This window comes from Sebastes umbrosus, chromosome 10 (genome assembly GCF_015220745.1).
Source record: "Sebastes umbrosus isolate fSebUmb1 chromosome 10, fSebUmb1.pri, whole genome shotgun sequence".
NCBI lineage: Eukaryota > Metazoa > Chordata > Actinopteri > Perciformes > Sebastidae > Sebastes > Sebastes umbrosus.
The window spans coordinates 13,039,959-13,061,951 of record NC_051278.1 but is presented as its reverse complement, the minus strand read 5'-3'; the positions used below and the strand labels follow the sequence as shown (position 1 = coordinate 13,061,951).

General features: G+C 41.9%; 2 protein-coding genes across 3 annotated transcripts in view; one reads left to right on the top strand and one right to left on the bottom strand.

The window, feature by feature from the left end:
• Positions 1 to 21,993, top strand: part of cdh23 (cadherin-related 23) — a 185,158-nt gene that overhangs the window by 121,672 nt on the left and 41,493 nt on the right. The window contains exons 17-31 of the mRNA XM_037781381.1: positions 972 to 1,036; positions 1,753 to 1,990; positions 4,207 to 4,312; positions 5,185 to 5,312; positions 10,254 to 10,326; positions 11,255 to 11,371; positions 11,720 to 11,832; positions 12,061 to 12,168; positions 13,901 to 14,090; positions 14,401 to 14,546; positions 14,673 to 14,892; positions 15,403 to 15,555; positions 15,796 to 15,909; positions 16,494 to 16,642; positions 21,793 to 21,853. Coding sequence (XP_037637309.1) covers positions 972 to 1,036; positions 1,753 to 1,990; positions 4,207 to 4,312; positions 5,185 to 5,312; positions 10,254 to 10,326; positions 11,255 to 11,371; positions 11,720 to 11,832; positions 12,061 to 12,168; positions 13,901 to 14,090; positions 14,401 to 14,546; positions 14,673 to 14,892; positions 15,403 to 15,555; positions 15,796 to 15,909; positions 16,494 to 16,642; positions 21,793 to 21,853 — 1,981 coding nt within the window. The remainder of the gene's footprint in view (positions 1 to 971; positions 1,037 to 1,752; positions 1,991 to 4,206; positions 4,313 to 5,184; positions 5,313 to 10,253; positions 10,327 to 11,254; positions 11,372 to 11,719; positions 11,833 to 12,060; positions 12,169 to 13,900; positions 14,091 to 14,400; positions 14,547 to 14,672; positions 14,893 to 15,402; positions 15,556 to 15,795; positions 15,910 to 16,493; positions 16,643 to 21,792; positions 21,854 to 21,993) is intronic.
• LOC119495153 (uncharacterized protein C10orf105-like) lies at positions 17,599 to 20,303 on the bottom strand. 2 transcript variants are annotated; one of them, XM_037781386.1, is made up of 2 exons: positions 19,838 to 20,303; positions 17,599 to 18,398 (listed from the first exon to the last, which is right to left on the bottom strand). In XM_037781386.1, the coding sequence occupies exon 2, from the start codon at positions 18,384 to 18,386 to the stop codon at positions 17,889 to 17,891; it is 498 nt and encodes a 165-aa protein (XP_037637314.1). In that variant the 5' UTR covers positions 18,387 to 18,398; positions 19,838 to 20,303; the 3' UTR covers positions 17,599 to 17,888. The 2 variants fall into 2 exon arrangements, with proteins under 2 accessions (XP_037637314.1, XP_037637315.1); XM_037781387.1 differs by having other exon boundaries at positions 19,844 to 20,303.

Sequence of the window (21,993 nt, the reverse complement as noted above, 5' to 3'; positions counted from 1 at the left end):
TCGAGTTTGGCCCTTCAACTGACTGCAGAGCCACTGAAGTGAAACTCTATTACAACAGCCTCTCCAGCCACGATCCATCAGCGCCGACACAACGCCCCGTGTGTACGCGTCAGTGCATGTGCTCACATGCGCATGCATGTGTTTACAAAGACAGATTGGCGTTTCATAAAGTACAAGATTCCTGAAAGTGTTGCTGTTTATGTTGCGTTCCTTTGACACCATTTTTATCTGCAAAGCATATGACGGAAGTTGTTGCTGCTTTTTTTCGGGCAGTGCAGGGTCATGTGGATGAGGAAAATGTATCAGTTCGCTCATCAGATTAAATCCAATCAACACCTCAAAGTGAAGTGTGGATGATGTGTGTGCATGTTTTATCATACAATCATATACAGCTGGTAGTGCGAGACATTTCATAAACTCAGAAAAAGTCAGTCACTGACAGATAAAGTTATAAGTTGTTTGGTTGTATCGTGTTATTAAAAACACTGGTTAACCTCACACAAGGACACACACACACATACACACAGGCACAAATGTATGCTGAGGAATGATCTAACAAATGCAAACCATTATTACTCTAACGAACATATCACATAATTTATGGTTGTAACAAACTCACAAATTAATTTCACTTATCGTGAACCACATCATAGCACTTTGTAGCTGCCAGATTGTTCCTGTGGTACTTAATAGTGCTCTATGAGCTCCCATCCCTTCAGTTTTCACAATAGCATTTGAAGGCAGCCACGAATAATCAACATTTAACATAAAACTGGATTAAGGTGTTTAGAAAGTTTTTTTTGCCACATGAAAATACATTTGCAAATTACTCCTGAAAGAGCATGGACAATTTAACAGGTACATGTGAAACCAAACGGATGGACAACAGATGCTGAATGTACATTAAAACCTCACCAGGAAGTAAACATGATAATAAAAGCAAACCCTTTTTTCCTGTCTTTTCTGTGCAGGCTACAGATGGAGATGCAGGCATATTTGGGATTGTGCGTTACTACTTCAGTGACGAGCCAGACCAGTAAGATACAGCGACACACACTCAAACAGTTCACACACACACAGTCACATTAATTTTTCATTTATTTGGCCACTTGTGAACGATTGTACTGCAACGTTTTCTGCCTCACAGCCTCATCTGAGACAGCTGAGCTACAATGATGTCTGGCGCTTTTCAGCCCACAAATTTACAGAATCACTCACACAGAGAGAAACAACACATTCACATAATCCATTCATTCATTATCTTCAGTATCAACAGAACACAATCAGTGTGACTTCCTATTGTTTTTATTTCTGTTACCCTCACTGAGCATCACTTTCGTCTTATTTTATATGCCACCGTATTGCTGCAAACATGAGAGAATATCTAGAATGAGAACATATTCTTGTTGTAACAATATACTTTCGTACTACATTTTATTATTATTACAACATACAAACTTATAGTGTTTTAAACAAGGGGCTTTTTTCATAAGAACAAATCAACAAGTGCAACTTGATTTCATGTTTTTCTTTTTAGAACATGAGACTTTAATATGTTGTTATAATGTATGAACATTATCAACTTGTGTTGTTGAGCATGGGAAATAAATCTTGCAAAATGAAACAAGTAAGTATGCTAAGATGTTAATAACGAAACATTAAAGCAACTTGCTATAATGAGAAAAAGATCTTGCCATAATAACTTAACTCAAACTTACCTGCATCTAATTTCCTCTTGTTTGTCTCTTGTAGGTTTTCATTGGACGATGAGACAGGGTGGGTCATTCTGCGGGCCAGTCTGGACTATGAGTTGATGCGGCGCTTCACGCTGACCGTGCTGGCGAGAGACGGCGGCGGGGAGGAGACAACGGGGAGGGTCCGTGTCAATGTGTTGGATGTCAACGATAACTCGCCGCTCTTCCAGAAGGAGGCGTACGTGGGCTCGCTGAGAGAGAACGAACAGGCCGTCCAGCCGGTGGCACGAGTCAGGGTGAGACGTGTTTAAAACATGCACGTATGAAGACTTCACTCTTGTCACAGGACAGTAAAGCCGAGCCGTTTATAGCTGCTGTAAAATACTTTAAAAAACATAAAAAATATTGTTTGGCTGCAATAAATAAACCAAAAAAAAGCTTATTTATTATTGATTTAAAATGGAATTATATCTGTAGCACTTTGTAAATTGCAAGATTAAGATAAAGAAGTCACCGTGGATAGGGGTGCACTTCATTTTAAGCAGTGTTTCCCCAACTTTTCTCTGGGGACCCTTTTTTTAAAAATGACAAACCATCTATAAACTATCTATAAATCGTGAGAGGAGCAAATTTGTGCGTAAATGAACGTTCCTGACCATTTTTAACAGCCATTTCTGCATCACCTTGTACTATCTTGAACAGGTAAACCAGCCATTTCAAAGAGATATACGTTTGATAAATCACAACTTTCTTTATGCATGTGTTATTGGAAACATATACACATGTTAAATAAATAAATGCATTTAGGTGGAGTTAACAGGCGCTTGTTTTTTCCTCTCGTGAGTAAAACAAACAGAACGTACGCTAGCCTTTCATATTAGATTCAATGTTATAAGTAGAGTTATCAGAACAATACGAACATTCAGGCTCCCTCATGTTGCTCAGAAAGTGTACTGCAGATATACATGTTAAATAAAAGACTATGGAAAAAATTCTGCAAATGTTTTTGGCAACCCTAATAACATTTCCACATATAAGAAGTTATAGCAAACTGTGCACTCGCACAAAGATACCCGCAATAATACCGTATGTACCCATTCACATGTACAGTACATTCACATAAAAACTACGCCTGCAACAGAGGATCTCATCCCACAAATACCACCAGTCATCAGACTCACAAGCCTTTCTTCCTTGTTTCCTCTGTGTTGCTCTAATCATGCAGTTATGTGTTTGTGTGCACTGTATCCAAGAAGAACAGGTCAGCCTTGTGTGTTGGCCATCATTCACTGCCACACAAAAGGCAGAGGTACACAGGCACAATGGTAACTAATGGCTCAGCGTTTCCTTTGATTGCGCCCCGGAGAGAGAGACTATTACGTCCCTTGTGGCAGCCGGTACAGCAGTGGCTTAGCCCGCCACACTGCTCTTTGGCGGCTTGCCTTCACATTGTGGGGGTTGAGCTGATGACTGGGCTCAACGCTTGGCTCACTGTGTTTGATTAGTCTGAGCTAACCTTAAACGCTGCTGATATTAATACACCGCCCGAGAGGAACGGGGAAGCCAGTCGCACAATTCTGTGTGTCAGCGATTTGCCCTGGAACCTACTACACACACACACACACACACACACACACACATACACACACATGTATACTCCGGAAACCAGGGAGAGTAGGAGGAAAGAGAGAAAAGACTGAAATAGATAGAAGGAGTGGATGTGTTGAGAGACAAAGCAAAGAGAGGCTGTTTGCTTCATTCTTTTTGCAAACAAAGCCTCCTACTACAGTGCTGATGCTTTCTAACAGCTAAATCGTTTTTTCATTTTCTCTATACTTTTTATTCCTTTACTTCTTTGCCACTCCTAACTCCCCAACTCCTCTTACCTTCGAGTGGTAAACGACCGTCAAATATGAAACTATTTGTTGAAATTTGATAATAGGAAGACAGCCTGGAAGAGAAAAGCCACAGTTTAGGACGTTGCGGGGGAAGAAAGGTATTGCTTACTCAACACTTTGGCATTAAATCAAAGAGTAGAGATATGTGTGTTATGGGGAGATACAAGTGAGTGTTTTTGACAACCTGTCCAGCCTTTAATGATGCCAGTGAGGCCCAGTAGACTCTCCTCACAGCCGGAGGACTCATGTTTAAGTTCCTGCCAACTGGAGAATAATGAGGGGGTGTCATTATTGTTGTTGATGTTGTTGTGGATTAGCCCTGTAAAGTATAGTTTCATCTGTCCTCTGCCTGCTTAGCTTGTCTTTGCTCGGTTGGTGTTCATCCAGTATTGACGCCTGCGCCACTAATAGCCAGAATCAGCTTTAATCTGTCCAACAACATGCCGTCAATGACTGACAGGTTCCTGGCTGCACACATGTGCGCATACACACACGCACCCATGCTGTGCAAACATACACATATAAATATTAGCGCTGTCTACTGCAGCATCTGTCCTGTTACACTGTCTGCCATCACGTCTCACTCAAAACTTCTTCTCTCTGCCCTCCCACAGGCTACAGATGACGATTCTCCTCCCAACAACTTCCTGACATACACCATCACTTCAGCCTCGGCCTTCCGCAATTACTTCAGCATCATCATGGTGGAGGGCTACGCAGGTACGCTCATCTTTATGAGCATGAAGCCACAATCTAGGGATGTCATGAGAGTTGATACTTCAGTACCAAGTCAATGACAAAATTCAAAAAACGTGACGGTACTCGTTTTTCTACAGTACCGTAGGTACCGTCAGGGCTCGAGACTAACGGCATCTTGTCATCCTGGGAACGACAGAAATGTGTTTGGGACCGAGTAAACTCACTATCGACGCGCCCAGGGGATGCATCCTGTTTTTCCCCCAATAATGCTACATTGTGAATAACAAATCGGGAGTTGCCATTGATTTACATAATAAAACGTTCAGGCTCTGTTCAGTAAAATGAATATTAGATTCTAACGTTATTTCGGTGTGTTCAAATGTAATCTTGTAAAATGTAGTTTTTTGAATAAACTTGAATACATACAGTTGTTTAAAGGACAAGTTTTCACAGCAAAACAAAATAGATAATAGAGAGGGAATTATGACCTGTTTAACTTCCTAACAAAAAACAGTATGCAAACAGTAATAAAGTAGTGTTTGTTGAAGTACATGGGATTTATTGTTTTGCTTTTGTTTTTTACCGTGGTATCAAATTGGTAAAGAGAATCATGGAATTTCACTGGTATCGACTACTAAATTTCTGGTATCGTTACATCCCAACCACAATCTATACTATTATATGTCTGGGCAGGGATGATGTGGATGTTTAAACTAGTTAAACTCATATCTAAGTTGTAGAATAGTTTCTACACCTGTGTATGCTTGCATCATTTTGGTTTGTTGTTTGCCATTTGACCCACAGCTTTACTAAGCTATGATGCTGCAGGTCCAAGAAAAACAAAAACAAATTTAGCACAAAACCCCGCCTTTCTCCTTTTCTCCTTGCATCAGTGATCAGTGTGACCAGGCCTCTGGACTATGAGCAAGTTCCCAATGGGATGATCTACCTGACAGTGATGGCTAAAGATGGGGGCAACCCAGCCCTCAACAACACCGTCCCTGTCACGTTGGAGGTGATTGTAAGTACAACCCTGCAAAATACACAACTTGTCCAGACTCCTGCCCTGTCATGATACACAACCACCTAAAAGTACAAGTAGCAGTGCGTCCTCCAAACATGGAAACTGTCAGCAGCTGCAGACCCAGAGTAGTACCTTGCAAGGACATTAGTCTTTTTTTCATAGACATCTGCAGTACACTTTCCACCACCCTATGGACATTACCAAAATATAAACATTAGCAGTCTGCAATCATATTCAAGCTGTGAGAGAGCATTTTCTGCAAGCTGGTACTCGCCTCCTCCAGGCTGTGGTCAAAAGTACAGCCCACCTTAATAACAAATACTTATCTTCTGTTCTCATTACAAATGACAACATCTGGTGTGTTAGTTGGAAGGTTTAAAAACACATTAAAATACCTCATGCACAGTTTAAAGACAAACTCAGATGAAAAGGTGTGTATCTCTTCTTATAAACATACTGTATATACATTGATATAGTAACTATTCAGACGTCTTACTTTAAGTGTAAAACATGATGAAGTTTGTATTGATTGCACAGTATCACCAATAGGAAGACACATTTTCCTTGTAGGTTCAAACCATCCCAGTGTTGTCCTTGCTTATATTGATATAAATGTACTAGCAGCTGTTATTTGATGTTTAATGTCACTGACATGGATCACAGGGTTAGCTTAATGTTCTCGTAAACAGTTTCATAGTTAGACCTCAGCCGCCAGTCCAGTGTCACTCCAGTTCTTTCACAGAGGTCACTCAGGGTCAGGCCAGTCTGACCAGATCCAAAAGCCAGCAGAGCATGTGTCCATTTTTTCATTTATCATCATTATTCAACATGTTCAGACGATGTCTGTTATCATTATAGACACATGCACAACCAAACTTTTATACATAGTTTATAACATACTTTGATATAAGTATGCTTGTGGTCCTCAACAAAGTGGAGATCGAACTATCTTCAAGATTTCATCATAAATGAATGTAAATTGATACCTTTCTATCTATTCACCTCCAACTTGGTGTGTAATGTCGTCTTCTTCATGTACACTGGTATCTACGGCAGTTTTCTGTTCAAGCAAGGCTGCTGTTCATTATAAGATTTTTGTGTTTAATCATTGTCCTTCTGCAAAAATCATTTGCATCATCCCTCCTTCTGTCGCAGTGTGTTTGTTTTGTGGTTCTAGAAAGGTACTTAAAGAGTTAAAAACTTGTCTGTTGGTGGCTCTTTTCCTCTTCGCTGAGAATCTTTCTAATTCACACTTTTAATAAATCTTTAAGGGGGGTATTTTTTTCAGTAAGTATTTAATAACTCTCTTGGCACTGCAGAAGACACGCCTTGTAAAAAAAAAATCCTCCCCACGTTCAAAGGAACGATATCCAAACTTTTACAGAAATCTTTTTGTTTAAGTTTCCCTCAAATGTGACTCTGATAAATGTGCGTGCCCGAGACTTGTAAGAGGAACGTATGGAGCTGTTGTATCATGTGTACTGAATAAAGATTGAGCTGTCTTGTATTTATCTAAATGCTGATCCAGTGTGTGACAGGTGTCAGCCGGCTCATGGTGGATCTTTTTATATGTCTTCAACTTCACTTACATATTGGATTTCAGTGTTTCCTCTCTGTCTGAATTACCTTTTGATCCATGTCTGATTACAGCTTTGTTTGCAGTTTTATCGCAGTATGTGCAGCTATCTGAGCTTCCAGTTCAGTTGCTTTTGTCAGTCTTATCGCTGAAAGTCTTATTTTAAGGCACTAGAGAAAGTCACAGCCGTCTGCTCTTACACGCAGTGAATCAGAGATGTTTTAATATACTTGAAAAAATAAGGAAATCTGCACAAGGTTCTGGGTCCTAATTCCACAAGATAACGTTACAGTTTCCGTTACATGTTTGCCTGCAACCTGATTGCATTCGGATGCACTTCTTCTTTTGTAAATGTTACGTGCCGTTGGTCTTTTCTCATGTATAAAAGACCAAATCATCATGTCATGCACTGGTAGTCTCCTGTTACATGGTTTCATTTGAGTGCCTTTCCATGTTTCCTACATTATCTAAGGCTTTGCTAACACCCTGTGATCCATGTCTGATTGCAGATCTGTGTTTTCTGTGCTCCCTGTAGCTTTCTAAACTCGGGTCTGAATGTATTGCTTCTGTCAGATGAGTTAGTTAAAGGCTGTGAGGAGATCATGTCCGCTTGTTCAACACGACTGATGTTTTTTTTGTTTGTGTTCACAACTTTTCAATTCTCATTTGATCCAACACATGATGGATTCATAGCAAGTTATATAACGTGTTTCATATGAATGTGTTTTATTCTGCTTTGAATACAATGCTATATTGAAAATAACTTATGATGTTCTATCTTATACCTATCTTTATAATGTAACACTAATTTTGCCACATCTGTCGGTCTTATTGAGGGCTCTAATTTTAAGGCATTAGAAGAAGTTTTACCCGCAGTAGAAGATGAAAAAGATAACATTATAATCTATAATGTATGGTATTTTATCTGTTCTCTCTGCATTTTCATGAAGGTCCCGATAGAATTCATCTAAACTATTTGTAATATAAATGTGGTGTACATCGTGTACTGCTGACTATTCTGAATAACAGGTTATGCCAGGTATTATCTTTTAAATCTTTTTTCTTCTGTCTTTAAAATCGTAAACATGAACATTGGTCTTTGCTAAGATACTATAAATATAGCAGTAAAAACATAATGAGCAACCAGAACACATAAACAGCGTCTCTTCTGGCTCTTAAGCTAATTTCCCTTGATAGACATCCATTATACAAGCAACTTTTAGTCATGAAAGAAGAAATGGCGGAGTGGAATGGATGAATCCAGCTGGAATATTCCTGAATTTTCTATGCAAGGACAGTACGCATATCTATACACATCCTACATGAGGGAGAAATATTGTGTTGCAGTGCAAAAACCAACAGGGAGATCTGTGCACGATTGTATTGTATTCCTTCTATGTCTCTCTGTCTGTGTCCTCCACAGTGTCGTGACTCACACCACAGGGGTTTATCAGTAGCGAGCAGCATCACACACGCACACAATGCTTTACACCAGTGTAACACAGGGCCCAGATAGATAATGGTGCCATTGACTGTTGTTAAAGTGTTAACATTTCTCAGCAGCTCTCACACAGTGGGGAGCCTCTCTGCGAATAGCCACACAACTGGATGTGCTGGTTTCAAATAGAGAAATAGAGTCTAATTCAATGAGTGGGAGGTTGTGAGAGATGTAAATGCTCTGAGAAAGTCTGTAGCTGCTCCATGCTATACCCATTCATTCTTGTCAAATTACAGGTCTTGATTATCCTTTGTTTTAGGGAACGCCATTAATAATAATGTCTGGAATGATTTTCTTGCCTATTATTGCAAATGTGTCTTCTTTTTAATATCTACCTCATCTTTTGCATTATATACTCCTGCAATTCTAAAGCAATGAATGCAATTAACTACAACGCAGTGCCTGTTTGGGATAGTTGCTTTAGCAAATTGTGTTTACTTTATGCATCAGGCGTAAAATAATACCTAATTAGATGACAGAAAAAGAAGCCAGCACGACAAAAAACAACACTGTTTGAGGAAATCAAAGTTATCCATTGGGATTTCATTTTAAAGCTGAGTTGGTTATCTTCTTCAAAAAAAGCTTTTGTTATATTAGTTGAAATTCTCATTACATCCCGGCAACAAACAATGAATCAAATGCTCTGTCAAAAAAAAGAAAAAATGCGGTATCTGTGGCTGTTGCAGGACTGTAATAAACTCGTCATTTCATTCGGCACGAATTCAGGGACTTTAGGAGCTAGTGCTGCTAGCTACTTTCATTGGAAACACATTGCAATATTGGAGTCGGTTTTTCAGTTGGATCATTTTTAGTGCAGTGCCTGTTCGGGGCATGTGCCCGTCCGGAACGGGCCCCCAGAAGTTCTGCTAGCAGTGTTGTCGAGAGCTGCTTGTACCCGCCAAGTGTGAAGTTGATTGGATGAACGGTTCTAGAGATATGTGAAGGACAGTCATATCTACAAACAGACAGAGAATACTTCCTTTAAAGTTAGATGATGCTGCTACAGCGCCATCTATCGACCAAATGGCACCAAATTTGTCATGGTCATTCAGACATCAATTTTAGTCGCAGTAGCACAAAGCGTTCAGGAGGTATGACATTTTTGTTATATATGCCCTGCCCACAGCATTTGAGCTAACTTTGAGGGTCAGCTATAGCAAAACTATATGGAACATCAAAAATGGAAAAAAATGTCTTTTTCCGGCTTGGTCCAGAGATGTTCTGTACCAAATTTGGTGATGATTGCTAAAAATTTGTAGGAGGAGTAGCAAAAAAATAAGATTTGGACAAAATTCAAAACAGCGGAAAAATCTGTCTCAACGCAAATGGGTGTAGATTATATAGATGGATTCGTCTGGACCCACACAATTTTGTTTCTGAGATTAACAGTTCAAAAGTTACAGGCCAAAATGTAAAGTCAATTTTTCTAGCGGCACCATCTGGCCAAATTGCATTGCACCACATTCGACACTGCACTCCATGGGGTCCACAGCAATACACCCGCCAAGTGTGAAGTCGATCAGATGAGTGGTTCTCGAGATATGCGAATAACACACATAGGGACAGACAGAGATTCCTTGCATTACAGTTAGATCTACTCTTAATCTTAATCTTAAACTAGCGTACTCTTACTAGTTTAAGATGACCAACCCCAGCTTTAATCAGCTGACTTGCCATCAACTAAGAGATAATACTGTACTACTACGTTATTATAAAAAAATATTTTGTGCTCCTCAATGTCTTAGTTCCAAAATATGTTCATCTCAGCGCTCATGTGTGATGGCAGTTTTTTGAAGCACATTTGCATTTTCCCATTGTTTATCACATTGATTTGAGCTGCTGTTGATGTTTATACCTCCTCCAGGATGAAAATGACAACCCACCGGAGTTCAGCAAGCCGTCCTACATCGTCAAAATCCCAGAGAACATTATTGCCGGTGAGTCACTTTATACATTTGGGGGTTACAGTTTAGCTGCTAGAATGCATTTTCTGGTGCACGACCAACAAAGCACTTAAACACTCCAAACAGCTCAAACACCACGTGTAGCACATAGAATCACCTCTTACTTGAATTGCCTTAATATTAGCATATTCAACAAATAGCGCTGCTTTCTTGGGGGTATGTTGTTTTTTTATGTTTTATTTTATATGCTTCCTCTGGCCTCCTCCTCTACTATCTTATTTGTTATGATTTTTGCATAATGTTTTTAAATGCAGGATATTGACTATTCAAGGCAAAATCACTGGCTGCTTTATTCATCCTCATGCATGCATTCAGAAGACTCTTTTATCCCAGACAATAGATTAGTTTCAAGTCGCTGGAGGGAAATGAGATGTTTGACCGCCCCTTTCTCTCTTTGAGCTCCAGCAGACGCCGGCCACTTTCTATGTCTCGGACCCGCTTTAAAGGAGCACACAGCTGAGCGGCTTGGGCCAGGGCTGAGGTTTAGGGGACTGTGGCTAAAGTGCTTGGCCCTGAGCTGGGGGCCCAGGGCTCGGGCTGCGAGGCTGAGCTCGGGGCTAGCCCCGCGGCTCTGGCTAGCCTCTCATCTCCCCTGTCTGCCTGGGTATTGATCAGGCCTGTGCCAAGTATAGGCTGTGCCAAACAAGCTGATAATCCACTAATCCATAAACCCACTCACTGCCATGCCATCAGTTGAGCTGTGGATGGGGGCGGTGAAGAAATTAGCTCTCTGAATGCCATTTCAGTCTGTCTCTGCAGCTCTCTTTCCTAGACTTCACATATTTTCCCCATGACTCTCTCTCTCTCAGTTCACTTTTTTTTTCCTTCTTTCTCCCACTCCATGAGTTGTAACTTTCTTTCTGTCTTCCTCCCTTCATCCCTCCCTCCCTCTCCTCCACAGGGGCGACTGTGCTGCTTGTGAATGCTACTGATTTGGACGCCTCGCGGGAGTTTGGCCAGGCCTCACTCATCTACTCCCTGGAGGGCTCCTCTCAGTTCCGTCTCAACTCGCGCTCAGGTACGTGTGTGTGTGTGTGTGCTCGCACGTACAAGTGTGTGAATTTTCTGAATATATTCTTGTAATTGAGACAGATTTTTGAGATCTGGTTCCATTTTTTATTTCAAATTTGATTTTCTTTAGATAACTTCAGTTCATACTTGGCCTGAAAATGATATAGATCTGTGTCTGCAATACACTCTGCCTGTATGCACATTGTTGCTGGGCTTTGTGGGTTTTTGAGCCTTGGAGCTAAATTCATCCTGACACGAGAGCTGCTTTGTAATGACATGTCTGGCCTTCACTCGAGGTTCCCGGTTGTTGCATTTTTTTAAAATATTTTTGATCTTGATTCCATGCGTGTTTCAGGAGAGATCACCACCACAGCCCTGCTGGACCGAGAGCTGAAGTCAGAGTACATCCTGATAGTCCGAGCTGTGGATGGAGGGGTTGGCCCTCAACAGAAGACTGGCATCGCCACGGTAACCACTTTGCAGCCATCATCTTTTCTACAGCTCACAGAGCAAACCAATTTCCTCTCCACTGTTTAATCAATAATCATTTGGGATAAAAGTATATTCTATTGTACGTATATCTTGTACTATTTACATTTTGGCTTGTAAGCAACGATGATCAAATGTATCTTAAATGACTGACATCATAGATAGATCATTTCCCATTTACCTTAATTTCCCTCCCACTGTGTTTAGGTGAACATCACAATCCTGGACATCAATGACAATACCCCCGTGTGGAGAGACGAGCCATACCATACTAACGTAGTGGAAATGAGTCCAATAAACACTGACGTTATCTCTGTGAGTACACCTCGCCCAACTAGATAAACTTTACCTGGTTGACAAGCTGATGGTTAACTACATGGTAATGTGTGAACAGCACAAATGAACACACTGGAATGATAATTCTTAGCATTTGTTTTATACCGAGTAGGATGGATGGTTGCCGAAAAATTAGGTATTAATTTATTGAAATGTTGGCCTCTAATTTTTGTATGCAAATGTGATGTCGAGACAGCAACAGTTTCGACAGTAGTTTTATTCATTATTTTAGTTTGTGGTCTAATTTGATTACTATGACTTTGCAAATTTGAATTAGGCAAAGTTTTAATAAAAATGCTTTGTTTCAGAGCAGAGAACAGAGTTCATTAAAGGCATACAGTACATGTTGAAGAATGCATCTGCATGCATAGTCCTCCGCTATTGACGGACAAATTGCCATCACTGCGTAGGTCATCACAAAGTAAACACTCTAATATTACCGCAAAGTCTCCCATCGTCCTGCTGGTGTCTTTGGCAATGTGTTGTTGTTAATTAAGCCCTGATTGTCCATTAATTAAAGAGGCGTCAGTGAGTGTAATTAAGGGAGTCCGATTGCTAATTAAAATGTAGCCTGCAGTCATACGCATAGCAAATTATTCAGCTGCTAGGCAGAAAAGGAAGTGAGAACTCATCTTGGAGAGCAAGAGTGTGGAGTGGAGAAATGGTAAGGAAAGTGAAAAGATACAAGTGTAACGCTGCTAAAACGTCGCTACATTTTCTGCTTTATTCCCGCGCTCTTGTAGCTATTCCTCAGTTGAGTTAATTCATGGTGCATCCAGTGATGCGATGCATACTGTATGTGACTGTGCTCACTGGACAGACGCTGTTGCCTCTCTGACCATTTTTCAATAAATTGGACCACCCAGGCTTACAGTCCTGTAATTGGCCCCGATGTACCCCTGGCCCAACCAGTGTTTCCATGGTGACAAGAGGCCACCTGCTGAGTCCTCCTGGAGGGGTCCAGCGAGCCGATGAATTTGGTCGCTGTGCCCAGTGCAAGGATCATCCTACTTAAATCTCCGAGCACCCCACCAGCACCTACCCATACAGCGAGCCCCCTCTAATATCTCATTTCAAAACAATATTCTCTTTTCTGCCACTCTGCGGTCAGACCAGGGCTGCAGTTCAATAGACAAGGCTAATATATTTGCTCACCATCTTTTAATGTGCTCTGCTCAGGCCAGAATTGATTAGTTCAACTGGCCCCGGCTAGACACTTCCCCGCATCTTATATCACCTACCTTTGTCTGTGCAGTTGCTAATCAATGAGCCTCTGAGATGCCTTCCTACCATGTCCCCTTAATAATTAAACACCTGCAAAACCTTTGTTCCTCTAATGACCAATTAACCAGTTTCCAGCGTTTTTAGTCAGTGCACTGAATAATTGATCAGCTCTTTAAAAATCAGCCAGTGTTTTAGGCGGGTTCCCGGCTTCACGCATTCATCACCCATCGCCACTTTGTGTCAGAAACGAGACGTGACCATTTTTCTTTTAGCTGACTGATGTGTTAGAGCAGTTGGAAGGGGTTGTGTGTGAAGATGCTCTGGGGGTGGGATGGCGATGTTCTTAACGCTATTACCAATTACTATTACTGTTATTCTTTTTCCTCATTCCTTCCCTCTCCTCTGGAATACACTTTCAGGGTATATTGTTAAAAGAGTTCAGACCGAAGATCATCAGAAAGGTTTTCCCTGTCTCTCCCCTGTCCAGGTGTTGGCAGTGGACCCTGACAATGGGGAAAATGGGACAGTGATATACAGTATCAATCCAGAAAACCCCTTCTACACCATCAACAGCAGTACAGGGAAGATCCGCACCAGTGGGGTAACCCTGGACAGGGAAAGCTCCAACCCCAGGGACAAAGTACTCATGAGGACCATTATCATCTCAACTGTTGACCGTGAGTATGTGTGAGTGGTGGGATGTTAGTTTGTACTTGTATTTGCCTTCCACTGTGCAAATTTGCCTGACTCATGAAACACCTAAACCATCTGTAAGCAAGCTTAAACAGCTCTATATCATTCTCAGCAGAGAGCTTTCAACGCTGACCGATTCGCCTCTTTCTTCAAGCCTCATTCCTCAAGTTTTATGTTGACCATGAAACTTTTTACTGGGGCTAATAAACCCCTTTGACCGTGAGATATGGGATGTGTGTGTATGTGTGTGTGTGTACGTGTGTGTCTTTATATGTTCTCTGGCGCCCTCTTTAGGTGGTACACCTCCACTGCATGCATCAGCAAGCACCACAGTGTTTGTCAACCTGCTGGATCTCAATGATAACGACCCAACCTTCCTCAACCTGCCATTTGTAGCTGAGGTGCCAGAGGGACTGCCCATTGGATCCTCAGTTTTCAAGGTAAAATATAAGATTATATTCATGTATGATGGCATTTAAAAAAAAAATAATAATTTCTCTCATGTCTCTTTTTATCATGCGCTATGGTTTACCCTTTCAGTGTGTTCTTCTCTCTTTCTGCTCCAGGTCCAGGTGGAGGACCCTGATGAGGATAAGAACGGATTAATTACAATGGCGTTACAAATGGGAATGCCTCGCCTCGACTTCTACCTGAACACCTCCACTGGCATTCTCACCTCCACGGCAGTCCTGGATCGTGAGCAGATTGGACAGTACCATTTGAGAATTATTGCATTCGATGCAGGGAAGTTCCCTCGCACCTCCACTTCAACCCTCACTGTCACAGGTGAGAGTCTGCAAATGTGCCTGATGATGATGAATTCCCTTTGGTCTCTCTGAAATTACCCTACATGTGAAACTGATTGGATTCTGCATGACGTGAAGAGTTACTTCATTATGGCAGATAGTTTACCATTGACTTCTCAGGAATCTGCTGAGAATGATGCTACCACCTGCTGGTGGGATGTGAAAAAATCAATCAGACAAAATGGTCTGTGAACATGATAAAAAAAAAAGGAATGGAAAAACTGAATAAGGTTTTCTGGCATTTCTCAAATGAGTCAGAAGCATCAAAATATTATGAAGTGTTTCGTAGAGATCTGTTTCACGTCTTTTAACTTCACAGGGAAGTCAGCACCAGCTGTAGACCAGCACACCCAACTACAAAAGAAAAACTTTTAATAGACTCTGAAGTCTTTCTACTCACTGCACCACCCTGCTGCCTTATTTGTCCTCATGTACATCTATCTGTGTGTCCTCATGTCTTTCTGTCTGTGTGTTCGTATGCGTGGGTCAGTTCTGGATGTAAATGATGAGACGCCCACCTTCAACCCTCGCGTGTACAATGTTTCCCTGAAGGAGAGTGTCCCTAGAGACCACATTGTAGCGCGCCTCAGCTGCTCTGACAACGACGCCGGCCTCAACGCCGAACTTAGCTACTTCATCACAGGTCAGAGGTCACAGTGGGAGTTGTTTTTGTGTGTCTGGGCTACAGTGTTGTACAGTTATGGGGACTATGTGCACGTACAGTACCTTTTGTCCATCCATCCGTCTCTGTGTGAGTTTGTGTATGAGGTGAGCTCCTCTTGCATGCTTCTTTTTATAGCTGTGCTGTGTGTATGCGAATGGGTGTCTTTTACTAATATTATATAAATTAATTTGGAAATGTGTTTGTGTTTTGTATTTTTAGGTGGTAATCAGGATGGTAAATTCAGCGTGGGCTTCAGAGACGGAGTTGTTCGGACTGTGGTTGGCCTCGACAGAGAGACTCAGGCATCATACACTCTGGTCGTAGAAGCTATAGGTGTGTCATTTTTTACACAGTCCGTGTTTGTATTTGTTATAAAAGGACTTGTTTTCTTGCTTCTTTTGTTTGTGATCTTCAAAGCAGCTCCTTTCTACTTTTGTACGACAATGATGAAAAAAAAAAAAAAAAAGAAAAGCGATGCCTGCACATCTGCAGAGATTTCACACTATTGCTCAACTGCCTTTGTTCCTGTTTGAAAAGACAGAACAAAAACTCTGAGGTTTTCCTGTTTTGGAAACCATTGAGTCAGGGTGGCTTATCTGCTGAGGGGGGCAGGGACACGAGCGAAGGGAGAAGAGGCAGAGATAATGTAAAACTGTGCAAGAGAACAGAATTACACATATTGTTCTGATTCACAAGCAGCTGAAAATGACCCAAGTTAGGATGAGCCAACAACGTTCCAGTCTTACTGCCTTATTACAAGCTTGTATATATGTTGTAATGATTTATTCATGGCCTTAGCCTGTGAGATGTACAGTCATGAAATGAAAGCCAGTTGTCCTGGCGTCAACCCTAAAATTAGCATTAACCTGAATGATTGCAGCTGATGTGTTTGCGAATGTGTCTGCTTCTGCACATAGACAACGGTCCAGCAGGCAGCCGGAGGACAGGCACAGCCACAGTGTTTGTTGAGGTGCAGGATGTTAACGACAACAGGCCCATCTTCTTACAAAACAGCTATGAGACCAGCATACTGGAGAGCGTGCCCCAAGGAACCAGCATCCTCCAGGTAGAAAACACAAACACTGCTGCTAATAGTAAAAAAACTGCACTTTCAGCAGTCAAAAAGTTAAACGTCACTTTATTTCTTAATGTAACAATCACAAAGAATCAGTCACAGAGTGGTCTCTTTTTGGTTCAGGTTGCCTTGACAGTATTGGTAACCCATCGTGTTTTAAGACCTGCATGCAATCGTATTACAAAATAACTCCTCATGTTTGTTTTAATGCACATGAATTACCAGATGGATGGGTTTTTATCAGTGTGAAGCAGAGGAATGATACTTGTACCCACACTTTCAATGTGATCAGGGAATATTTACAAGACCTAAGTTTGGCCTTTAAAATAGAAGTCATTGTTTGAACTAGTGCCTTGCTACAAGATTATACAGTATGTGTTTAGTAGCTTTTCTCCTTGGAAAAGTTTTAATGTGAGCAAATCAGATCAAATTTGTTCTTGTGATTTGATGATGCATCAAATTCTTACTGGGAGAATTGTAAACACTTTGAGTCGTTGTTGAATTAAATCATTTTACCTCCTTTATATAGTGAAGGGCTGTGCTGAAAAAGAGCATCTGTGCCCAATGATGTTACCTGCTACAGAGGGTGAAATGATCTGTCACAGAAATGTGTAAACCCTGCTACAATGACTTTTGAAAAACAAATTTTAAAGGGGACCTATTACGCTTACTTTCAGGTGCATACTTGTATTTTGGGTTTCTACTAGAACATGTTTGCATGCTTTAATGTTCGCTGTACTTTTCTCATACCGGCTGTGCTGCAGCACCTCTTTTCACCCTCTGTTTGAAACGCTCTGTTCTCTAAACGCTCTAACACCTGTGTTTGACATAACTAGCCGTTATGCAAATGTGTTACTTGGTGACATCACCATGTTACGGAAGAATAAGTGTTTCAGGCAGTTCAGGCGCAGTGTTTCTGTGGGGGAGAGTAACTCCCTTTGGCATGGACTTTGGGCTTTGTAACTCTGCAGACCTTTTACATGCACAAAAAACTATATAACACACTAAAGGAAAGGGAAAAAGCACAAATGCATAATATGTCCCCTTTAAGCACTTATTTTGATGCAAACCTCATCCACCTAGCATTCAAAGTATGTTAAAACAAAACGCTAAGCATTATTGTCATGTACTCTTCATCCGCACATGGAATTAGTGATGTTTGTGGCACCAGCAATAAGATATACGGCGTATCACTTGTTTTGGGAAGCAGTCAGTCAGCCCTCAGCCTGTCCTCCAGTCAGATTTCAGTGACATAGTCAAATAGACAAGGCATAGTGAGGTGGGGCTCCACACTGGCTGCTGGCTGTGGTGTCTGTCGGACTGGAGACTGGGGCGCGCGTGTGCTCTCGCGCTCGTGCGTCCTGCGAGGGGGCGGTCGTCTGAAGGAGATGTTGTATGAACGCCGATACGAGCCCAGCCTCTTCCACACCTTGAGCTGGGGCTCGCTGGACTGGCTTCTTCCACGGGTCAAGCTCTCCCCCGGGCCGCAGCTCGCCTCAGAGTCCCCATCCTGTTCCGAGGGCCGGCACACCGCCAGGAAGGCAGCTAGCCCTGCCAGCAGCAGCGATAAGCCCAGCACCACTATGATGGTGAACTCCGGGTCGTGGATGTCTGAAGAAAAGGACGGAGGCTGTATGGTGGTGGGAGAGATGGTGGAGGTTGTGAGGCTGGACAGAGTGACATTTTCTGTGATAGACGTAAAGGTGAAGTTGGAGCCTGGTTCAGTGGTGTTCATGTTGTCTTGGCCCTGGATGGAAAAAACAACGTTAGATTGGAAGTCTCTGTCAGGATGTTGTGTGTGTGTGTGTGTGTGTGCATGTGTTACTCTGTCTGCTTGTGTATGTTGCTATGTTTCCGTGTGTGTGTGTGGTCAGCCTCTGTTAAAGTGGCACAGCAGTTCTCTGCCTCACTAACCAAGCCTAACCAAGCTGAGTAGGTTTATTTTCACTTTATTGGATCATACACTCAAGGGCTTATGATAAATGCACACACACATGCACAAATACACACAGAAACGCCTGCATGCACATGCAGATGCGGTGAGTGTTTGGCATTTGCGGCAATTATGTTGCTATTAAATCAAGGACCACAAAACAGTCAATGCTTGACAGGCTTTCTTCAATGTAAAACAAATTGGGTTTATTAAAATGCCCCTTGTAAAATGCAAGGCACCCACCTCTTCTACCCCGGTCTCCAATTATCCCCCCCTCATTCTGTGCGCCCCCATCTTCAGCATAGTAACATTTGTAAATGTCATCGTCCTTAATTCAGCGGAGACAAAGCATGGCTTATCGGTTTAAGGGAAACACATTGGGACGTGAAATTATTTTTAAGACCAAATGCCAGGAAAGCTGTGAAAAGGCCAGTGGAGCAGGATGGCTCGTTAGAGAGTCAGTTCATTAGTCAGCGCCTCCAAGCACATATGCCACACGCACGCACACACACAGACACACACAGCCATTCAAACACAAACTTTCTTTCTCACCCACACGCACTGTAGACTGCGCCGCACATATTCGTGATTAGGCACACTGCTCTTAAGCTTGGCAGCTTAGCTGTAAGGTACTCTCGCTCTCTATCACCCCACATTGTTGCTCCTCCAGATCTGACTGCTCAGCTAGTTTTGAAACAAACTAATTTCTTAACTTTTTTTACCAGCACACTTTGTCCAACCTATTCACATTTGTCAAAGTTTGTTAAAATGAATTTCTTAGTTGCATATAAGCAAATGCTTATTAGATTTTTTTGCCTTTTATTGCCTCGTGATAGCTCTCGGATTCATGGTATTTTTCACAATATCTTCTCTGTATTATCTACACAGTGGAAGAAAAATATGAATGGGGAAAACAGTAACAGTTCATCGATTCGCTAATCAAAAAGTCCTAATTATACTAAACCAAATGCAAACAACAGTGTCCACATACTCTCTTAGACAATGTGCAGTGACTCAAGCACATGTCAAGCAGCTCACATGTCGAAATGTGGATTTTAGGAGTTTCATTCCTATAGACTCCGCATCAGATATAAAATATGGATTGTAGAAGACATTAATGAGATTGTTAACTATTTTAGGAGCTTAAGACTTGAAATAATTTGAATATGTTTACCTCTAAAATGCTACACATTTCTTCTTCAGACTGAACCTTTAGTAATTTGTAATAAAACCCAGCAAAAATGTATACTCACACCCACACTTTAGAGACTCTTTAAAACAGCACCTTGCTTAGTTCCAGTAACTGAGGTCAGACCAGTTTCTTGGCTCCACGCACTTGTTTTCCCCCCTTAAACTGCTGCTTTCCCAGAGACAGAGGGGGAAACGCTGGGGAGGAAGAGGGCAACAAGGAGGAGAAGGGGGTAAAATGTGGGTAACAGCCTTACGACGTGAATATCTCACTGTTGTTTTAATCCCAGGGAGCCAAAGACAATAGTGTGTTTTCTGAGGCATGCAGAGGCTTAGTGAATAATCTATCAGTGCTTACACTCCACATGCTTATACTTACAACATCTGGCTCTCCTATGTAGTCTTACACTTTATACACCCCCTTTTATGGCCTAAGTGGTGCAGTCCGCTGTGTAATACCCTATTCATCACTCACCAATCTGACCCCCCAGCCTCTTTTTTCTCCCGTCTCCCCCTCCCCTCTCCTCCTCTTTCTCCTCTTCTCTCCACATCTCTTTATAAAGCTAATGAGACTGAAGTTGGGCCCCTCTTCACAGGGAGAGCGAGAGAGAGCAAAGGAGGACACACAGGGCAAGAGAGAGAGAGAGAGAGAGAGACTGTGAGAGTGTGTGTGTCTGTATTTGTGCGTACCTGAGTGCACGTACATGTGCTTGAGTGTTTTGAGTGTGTGTCTCCGTATGCAATTGAATATGCACTTTGTGGGCACCTCCACAGGGTTTGACACATCCACAGAGGAGCGGGGTGTGACACGAAGTCAGCCTCATCCAGTGCCAGCGGCTCTGTGCCTCTCTGGATTCAGAAGTCAGTCTTATGACATGGCCCATTCACCAGCAGCCCAGCATGCTCCACTATTTATCTGTGTACGCTGTGGAGCCGTGCTGTCTGCGCTGGGTTTGGGTTTTTGGCTGCTTCTGGCTCTCTGCCTGTGACACAGAGAGAGAGAGAAGTTCTCCCATTATATACTTACTGCCAAGCCATGTTGGGGTTGTTGTGGCAACAAGACACTGGGCAACAGTGGATGTGTGGTGAATGGGAAAAAATATGGGTTTGTCCATCTGTTTGTAGAAACCATTGAATCAATAAACATTTGTATGAAATGTACTGACACACTACAGAGCTCAGAGAACTGAGCAACAGACTCACTGGTTACCAAATCCAACTTCTCTATTCTCTCATAATGAGATGCATATTTTTGCAATCTCCATTGTCAGACTGCAAAAATGTAGAAGTTCCAACTTTGTGATGGTACTCGTTGGAAAGGGACAATCATGCCATAGAGTGGTGCGGGGATGGTGTATTTTTGTAGGCCAACGAGGGAGGTTAAAATCACCCTGGTTCCCTCGACAAAAAGTTTTTTTGGGAGATTTTGGGGTTTTGGATTATTGTAGAAAATAAGCTCTGTGGCAAACAAACGTTTATGATGTCTTCACAGATGAAGACCACTGTTGAGTTTTGAAGTGTGAATGTAATCGCCAGAAGTAAAAAGCTAACGTTAGGCCATAAACAAACTACACCACGGTCACATGAGCGTGAGTATACACAACGAGGCTGTAAAGGCGGACGAGTCGGCGTGATGACGTTTAGTAGTCTCATTTAGCCCCTTTTTAGCAACCGCCTTTTTTAAGACACATAAAAGCTTCAAAATCCATGAGTGGGATATTTACTGAAGCAGGAAAAAACATATAAATCTCTCAAGCTTGTGTTAATCACAGACCTTATTTCAGGCATCTAACTAAAAACCTATTAAAAAACCCACTGACTGCGAGACAAGGGAACCAGAAGTGCTAAAATGCTCATTTCCGGGTTTTAGGACTCATTCCTGTACCACTCTATTGCTGCACCTTGTAAGTAGCCGGATGTTTTTTGTTTACATGTTGTAGATTTGGTTGTGTTTGATGTCCCTGTGAAGTTATTTTATCTGAGTACTGTACAGACTTCCTGTTTGTGTTTGTCTGTACAGGTTCAAGCTACAGATGCCGACCAGGGGGAGAATGGCCGAGTTCTGTACAGGATCCTCACTGGTAAGAGTTGCTTCACTTTGATTTTCCTCCCAGATGTCCTACGCACATGGTCTCCTCCCTCAAAAACAAATGCACTGAAAGAACAGGCTCCCAAAATGCAGTGTTGTCAAAAATATTGAAGTATTGATACATATCGATAC

Coding starts and splice junctions, on each gene's coding strand:
- LOC119495153 (XM_037781386.1), bottom strand. CDS start 18,386: ATGAACACCACTGAACCAGGCTCCAACTTCACCTTTACGTCTATCACA.